This window comes from Poromitra crassiceps, assembly GCF_964638095.1.
Source record: "Poromitra crassiceps genome assembly, chromosome: 8".
NCBI lineage: Eukaryota > Metazoa > Chordata > Actinopteri > Beryciformes > Melamphaidae > Poromitra > Poromitra crassiceps.
Genome location: NC_139629.1, coordinates 1,012,425 through 1,019,917, shown reverse-complemented (window position 1 = coordinate 1,019,917; position 7,493 = coordinate 1,012,425). Strand labels below are relative to the sequence as shown.

The 7,493-nt window shown below is 42.5% G+C and overlaps 1 protein-coding gene across 2 annotated transcripts in view; it reads left to right on the top strand.

Moving 5' to 3' along the window:
• Nucleotides 1–7,493, top strand: part of LOC310780449 (uncharacterized protein) — a 55,433-nt gene that overhangs the window by 36,741 nt on the left and 11,199 nt on the right. For both annotated transcript variants that reach the window (XM_083641027.1, XM_083641026.1), the window contains exons 7-9: nucleotides 2,216–2,302; nucleotides 3,529–3,555; nucleotides 6,163–6,183. In XM_083641027.1, coding sequence (XP_083497153.1) covers nucleotides 2,216–2,302; nucleotides 3,529–3,555; nucleotides 6,163–6,183 — 135 coding nt within the window. The remainder of the gene's footprint in view (nucleotides 1–2,215; nucleotides 2,303–3,528; nucleotides 3,556–6,162; nucleotides 6,184–7,493) is intronic.

Genomic DNA, 7,493 nt, shown 5'->3' with positions numbered 1-7,493 from the left:
TCTGATGTTAGGATAAGGTACAGTATAATGTACACACAGCACATCATATAAAGACTCTGATGTTAGGATAAGGTACAGTATAATGTACACACAGCACATCATATAAAGGCTCTGATGTTAGGATAAGGTACAGTATAATGTACACACAGCACATCATATAGGGCTCTGATGTTAGGATAAGGTACAGTATAATGTACACACAGCACATCATATAAAGACTCTGATGTTAGGATAAGGTACAGTATAATGTACACACAGCACATCATATAAAGACTCTGATGTTAGGATAAGGTACAGTATCATGTACACACAGCACATCATATAAAGACTCTGATGTTAGGATAAGGTACAGTATAATGTACACACATCATATAAAGACTCTGATGTTAGGATAAGGTACAGTATAATGTACACACAGCACATCATATAAAGACTCTGATGTTAGGATAAGGTACAGTATAATGTACACACATCATATAAAGACTCTGATGTTAGAATAAGGTACAGTATAATGTACACACAGCACATCATATCCTTTCATCAGAGCCAGATTCACAGTGGTCCGCTGCAGGATGGAACCTGGGACTGCTCACAGACTGCTTCATGTCATGTGATCATTATCTCCGCCAGGCGAAGCCGGGAGGAGAGCATGTGTTTGATCCTGTGTGACTGTGTGTGTGTGTGTGTGTGTATGTGCGTGCGTGCGCGCGTGCGTGCGTGTGTGTGAGTTTGTGTGTGTGTGTGTGCGTGTGTGTGTGACTGTCTGTGCGTGTGTTCCCGTCTGCAGGCTATTTGTCTTACAGTTTTCACACTATATAACACATACAGGACCTCAAAACGTGCAGCTCATTGAGGAAAGGTGTGCTATCTATTACTTTGCTAAGAGGGTCGTTGTGCAATATTCAAGATTATGTGCCATTTCCCCCCATTCACTTGAATGGGGTTTTGAAAATGTTTGTATAAAAGTAGCTGTAGCTGATAAGCGCTACAAGCTACACAAGCTACCAAACTTGGTAGGTAGGTTCAGAGAGTCCCGTTTTACTATGGTCTAAGAAAGTACACCAATTGACCTGATGGATGGCGCTATAACAGCCCTCTTTACGTTTTGGTCCATAACTTTTGAACTGTAGGGTCTACAATCAAAATTATATTTCCCTGGATTCCTTGGGTCCTTATGCATCTATTGATATAGGACCTGTTCCAAAAAAAAAATGCTATTCCTCATACACATTTTGTCCAATCTTCACCAAACCATGAAGAAGACTGTCCTGCACAAAACCTCTGTCGTGCTTTTTTGACAAGTCTGCACCGTTGCGATATAATCGACTTCCAAAGTTTTTCACAAGAATCACCATAATTCAGGAACACATTGTCCGATGCTAACAAAACTTGTTACAGGTGTGCAGGTATGTACTCGCGAGCTAGTACATATTTGTGGGTGTAATTATGACTATAGGGGGCACTATAGCAATATTTAAAATTTAAAAAGCCATAACTTGGTGGTTGTAAAACACTATTCCTTTACTGTTGTTTTCTTTGGGTCTCAGCCGCCTCTATCCCCGGCCATTTCCGCCTTCGAGATTTGCAACCATTTTGAATTTTGTCGAGAAGTACTTTTTCGCTACTCCTACAAATTTGGTTTAATCTTCACCAAACCATGACACACAGCATGTCTGGACTGTCCTGCACAAAACCTCTGTAATGGTTTTTTTTAAGTCTGCATTGTTTTCATATAATCAACTTCCAAAGTTTGGTGGGTGGACCCAATTTCACACAAAAAAGTCCCACTATAAACATCATAATATCTGTGTTGGTTCACCTTTGATTGAAAAATGTTTCTGCCAGATTAAAGACAACTCATTATGTGACGTTGACTGAATTGTTTTTTTCTAAATGTGCACCTTAGTTGTTTTCCTTGTTAGGCGTAGCGGTGCCTGGCGGAGATCTGCACTCCTCTGAGTGCACTTTTCTACTTATAGAGTGTAATGGGGCAGCAGTCTGGCGTAGCGAGCAGGGAGTCTTCCCTTCATCACATCATCATCATCATCATCAAAGCATCTGCTAAAGTGTTCATGAGCAAAACATTGAATCCTTACCAGCTGAGGGACTCTATCCTCAGCTGAACTATAAAGTGATGCCAGCGAAAAGAGGAAATACCTGGATCAATGAAGCATCACATTATTATCACCTAATATACTCATACTGATTCTTCCAGATGCTGGATTGAGCTTGGAGGATGCTCTGGGCGGAGACACCGCTGAACCACAGCCGGGCCAGGGCAGGATGAGTGGAGATTCTGGGGGTCAGTAAACACTATTACTGTAACAAGTACCGTTCATTCATCTATTAGACAAATAACAACCAAAACTGTCCCATCCAAGGGTTTAGAGCAATGACGCAAGAGCAGTTAGCAATGCTAGCTAGTATTGCTTAACCTATGAGCTAGCTTCCCCGCCTCTTCCTTTCCATTGCAACTGGCAGTAGGGTATGAAAAAGTAATGACATCAAACCATGAGACAGCCATCTTGGCCCCTAGTCTGCTACCAAAACCTTCTTGAAGTAATACATATTTCGACCAAATGGTTCGTAGCGCTCTGTTTCCTAAGGCTATGCCTCATAAAGTGCGGCTTCAGACACAAACGGGGTCACGGCCGTTCTGTTGGTGGATCTCTCGTGGTTCTGTTTTAATGAGCTTGGTTCCCATGGCAAGAGAACATTTGACTCGTTTGGCGACTGCTTCGAGAAAGGTTAAGAAAACTTGCCGTAAGGGACTTTTTAAAGATAATTTGCCTGCGTAGCGGGAAAAAAACATAAGAAACTCGTCTCCGAAGTTCAGCCTTTATTCGTCATGTAGAAACTGACTCACTATAATTATTATAATCTGGTGAAAAGCATTGTGCCTTAGTGCTCTGTGATTAGTGGCTTTGTCAAGCAGCAGCAGCTACAGTCATGTCAGACAGATACAGACAGGCAGACAGCCTACACATGGAGCACAGCAAAGATCAGAGGGAGACATAGAGGGAGTGTGTACAGTGTGTGTGTGTGTGTGTGTGTGTGTGTGTGTGTGTGTGTGTGTGTGTGTGTGTGTGTGTGTGTGTGTGTGTGTGTGTGTGTGTGTGTGTGTGTGTGTGTGTGTGTGTGTGTGTGTGTGTGGCCGCTCTCTCAGACCGGTTAGGACAGAAACCCTAGAACTCTAATGCCTCTAAGGTATAAACTACTAGAAAAAGAATAACCCATTTCTTTTCTCTCACTCTCACTCTCTCTCCTCTTCCTCTCTCTGTCTTTCCTTATCACTGCACATCTCTCTCTCTCTCTCTCTCTCTCTCTCTGTCTCTCTCTCTCTCTCTCTCTCTCTCTCTGTCTCTCTCTCCCTCTCTCTCTGTCTCTCTCTCTCTCTCTCTCTCTCTCTCTCTCTCTCTGACATCATTCTCTTACATATCTCTTGCACTATTTAAACATGTAATGATAATTGTTTTTTCCTCTCTGTGCTCCCCCCCCCTCTCTCTCTCTCTCTCTCTCTCTCCTTAGCACACACTTCTGAGGCCACAGGAGAAGGTGAGGGTCTTGCTGTTCACAGCCAAAATAATAATAATGAAAATAAAACAATCTTCACGTAACATCTGCACACCACCATGAGCCCAAAGCACAGAACCCCTGTCAGACAGATCTGTCAGACAGATCGGCAGCCACAGTGGAAGCAGTTAGGACTTCTGTTGCCTGGTGAAACACACAGGATATTACCGGCATGCCTCTGACAATACAAGCAGGATACGAAATTCCGCGGAAAAGTGCCTCTCCCCTTTTGTTACTGCTCCAAAGAAATGTTTGAAAATGGCCCCAAATGTCTTTACAAGTGTTTGTAGACGTGCCAAAACGCTACTTTTTAGATTCTTCCCCAATTGAACCGGACGCTGATCTCTTCAAATTATCTTCTGTTCCCGTTTGCCAGCTGTGAAGAAGATGGCATGTCAGGTGCATGTTTGTGCCTGTCTCTCCTCACATGTGAAGAAGATAGCATGTCAGGTGCATGTTTGTACCTGTCTCTCCTCACATGTGAAGAAGATAGCATGTCAGGTGCATGTTTGTGCCTGTCTCTCCTCACATGTGAAGAAGATAGCATGTCAGGTGCATGTTTGTACCTGTCTCTCCTCAGATGTGAAGAAGATAGCATGTCAGGTGCATGTTTGTGCCTGTCTCTCCTCACATGTGAAGAAGATAGCATGTCAGGTGCATGTTTGTGCCTGTCTCTCCTCACATGTGAAGAAGATAGAATGTCAGGTGCATGTTTGTGCCTGTCTCTCCTCACATGTGAAGAAGATGGCATGTCAGGTGCATGTTTGTGCCTGTCTCTCCTCACATGTGAAGAAGATAGCATGTCAGGTGCATGTTTGTACCTGTCTCTCCTCACATGTGAAGAAGATAGCATGTCAGGTGCATGTTTGTACATGTCTCTCCTCACATGTGAAGAAGATAGCATGTCAGGTGCATGTTTGTGCCTGTCTCTCCTCACATGTGAAGAAGATAGCATGTCAGGTGCATGTTTGTGCCTGTCTCTCCTCACATGTGAAGAAGATAGAATGTCAGGTGCATGTTTGTGCCTGTCTCTCCTCACATGTGAAGAAGATAGCATGTCAGGTGCATGTTTGTGCCTGTCTCTCCTCACATGTGAAGAAGATAGCATGTCAGGTGCATGTTTGTACCTGTCTCTCCTCACATGTGAAGAAGATAGCATGTCAGGTGCATGTTTGTACCTGTCTCTCCTCACATGTGAAGAAGATAGCATGTCAGGTGCATGTTTGTGCCTGTCTCTCCTCACATGTGAAGAAGATAGCATGTCAGGTGCATGTTTGTACCTGTCTCTCCTCACATGTGAAGAAGATAGCATGTCAGGTGCATGTTTGTACCTGTCTCTCCTCACATGTGAAGAAGATAGCATGTCAGGTGCATGTTTGTACCTGTCTCTCCTCAGATGTGAAGAAGATAGCATGTCAGGTGCATGTTTGTACCTGTCTCTCCTCACATGTGAAGAAGATAGCATGTCAGGTGCATGTTTGTGCCTGTCTCTCCTCACATGTGAAGAAGATAGCATGTCAGGTGCATGTTTGTACCTGTCTCTCCTCAGATGTGAAGAAGATAGCATGTCAGGTGCATGTTTGTGCCTGTCTCTCCTCACATGTGAAGAAGATAGCATGTCAGGTGCATGTTTGTGCCTGTCTCTCCTCACATGTGAAGAAGATAGCATGTCAGGTGCATGTTTGTGCCTGTCTCTCCTCACATGTGAAGAAGATAGCATGTCAGGTGCATGTTTGTACCTGTCTCTCCTCACATGTGAAGAAGATAGCATGTCAGGTGCATGTTTGTACCTGTCTCTCCTCACATGTGAAGAAGATAGCATGTCAGGTGCATGTTTGTACCTGTCTCTCCTCAGATGTGAAGAAGATAGCATGTCAGGTGCATGTTTGTGCCTGTCTCTCCTCACATGTGAAGAAGATAGCATGTCAGGTGCATGTTTGTGCCTGTCTCTCCTCACATGTGAAGAAGATAGCATGTCAGGTGCATGTTTGTGCCTGTCTCTCCTCACATGTGAAGAAGATAGCATGTCAGGTGCATGTTTGTACCTGTCTCTCCTCACATGTGAAGAAGATAGCATGTCAGGTGCATGTTTGTGCCTGTCTCTCCTCACATGTGAAGAAGATAGCATGTCAGGTGCATGTTTGTGCCTGTCTCTCCTCACATGTGAAGAAGATAGCATGTCAGGTGCATGTTTGTGCCTGTCTCTCCTCACATGTGAAGAAGATAGCATGTCAGGTGCATGTTTGTGCCTGTCTCTCCTCACATGTGAAGAAGATAGCATGTCAGGTGCATGTTTGTGCCTGTCTCTCCTCACATATCTGGGGTGTGACGCCCACATAGTTCACATGCAGTCAGTTCGCTTCAGCAGGTTCTCTCTACAGATTTACCACACAAGGGTTTGGTGCTTTGAGCTCATATCATACATTAAAAAGAAATGTGTTTAGAAATGGTCAAGTGGCATGTGTTTATATATGTTGATATGTTTATGTATGTTGATATGTTTATGTATGTTGATATGTTTATGTATGTTGATATGTTTATGTATGTTGATATGTTTATGTATGTTCATGTGCTCTCCATCCTAAAAAGCAGCAGCACCCGAGGCCCAGGGTGAGTTGTGCTTCTTTCTTTCTTTTTCTTTCTTTCTTTCTTTCTTTCTTTCTTTCTTTCTTTCTTTCTTTCTTTCTTTCTTTCTTTCTTTCTTTCTTTCTTTCTTTCTTTCTTTCTTTCTTTCTTTCTTTCTTTCTTTCTTTGAATGAATGAATGAATGGATTTATTTATTTGATAAATAAAAAAATACACATCACAAGCATACAGTACAAAATAATTCATCAGGATGACACAAAAAAGTTGGATTTGCATTGTGGCCCTGCCCCCGACACAACAAACATCAATATAGAACAATCAAGAATCAAAAGAAGTGATACAAACCAACGTGCTACATATTATATATATATATATATATATATATATATATATATATATATATATATATATATATATATATATATATATATATATAGTATATTACTGAATCTTACTTAGCACGACATTTTTCAGGAGATTTTTAAAACTGTTCCGAGAATTAGCAGCTTTAATTTGGTTATGGATCTTGTTCCACTCCTCCGCCTCCATGTGGAGGAGGAATGTACTTCCTTTTTAGGTTGGCTAGTAGTTTCAAGTTCGCTGCACTAGCCCTCGTGTTCAGGCTATGAGTGTCCCGAACAAACTGGAAGTACTTAGTAAAGTACTTTTGAACTGTACCTTGTAGCCAATTCAACTCTTTAAAATGGTTTGGGCTAATGTGCGTTCTTGGACTGAGGTTAAGGATGACCCTCATTAGTTTGTTTTGGGCTTTTTGAAGCCTGTCTTTTGATCTTTCTTTCCGATTCTTATGTTTTCATAAGAATCTTCTCGGCCCAATGAAGAGCAGGTAATCCTTCAAGTCAAATGAATACAGAAAAATAGCCCAAATCTGGGGTTACAAGCTTTTCACACGACAACAGGAAAATGTAGCGTGTGTGTGTGATAAGGGTTTTGGCTGCTGAGCACATGCTATTCCCACACATGTCTGTTTCCACAGCCGCATCATGTGAGATACTGTCCACATGCATGTACTCTACATCATGCTACATAGACAAATACCTCCCATGTGTGTGTGTGTGTGTGTGTGTGTGTGTGTGTGTGTGTGTGTGTGTGTGTGTGTGTGTGTGTGTATGTGTGTGTGTGTGTGTGTGTGTGTGTGTGTGTGTGTGTGTGTGTGTGTGTGTGTGTGTGTGTGTGTGTGTGTGTGTGTGTGTGTGCGTGTGTGTTTCCTTGTGTGTTTGTGCTATTATATGCCTATGCCCAAATCAGCCATTTTGTGTCTAAGATGCAGGAAGCAACACAAGATCAAAATTAGACAGGGTGCACTCAGGGTG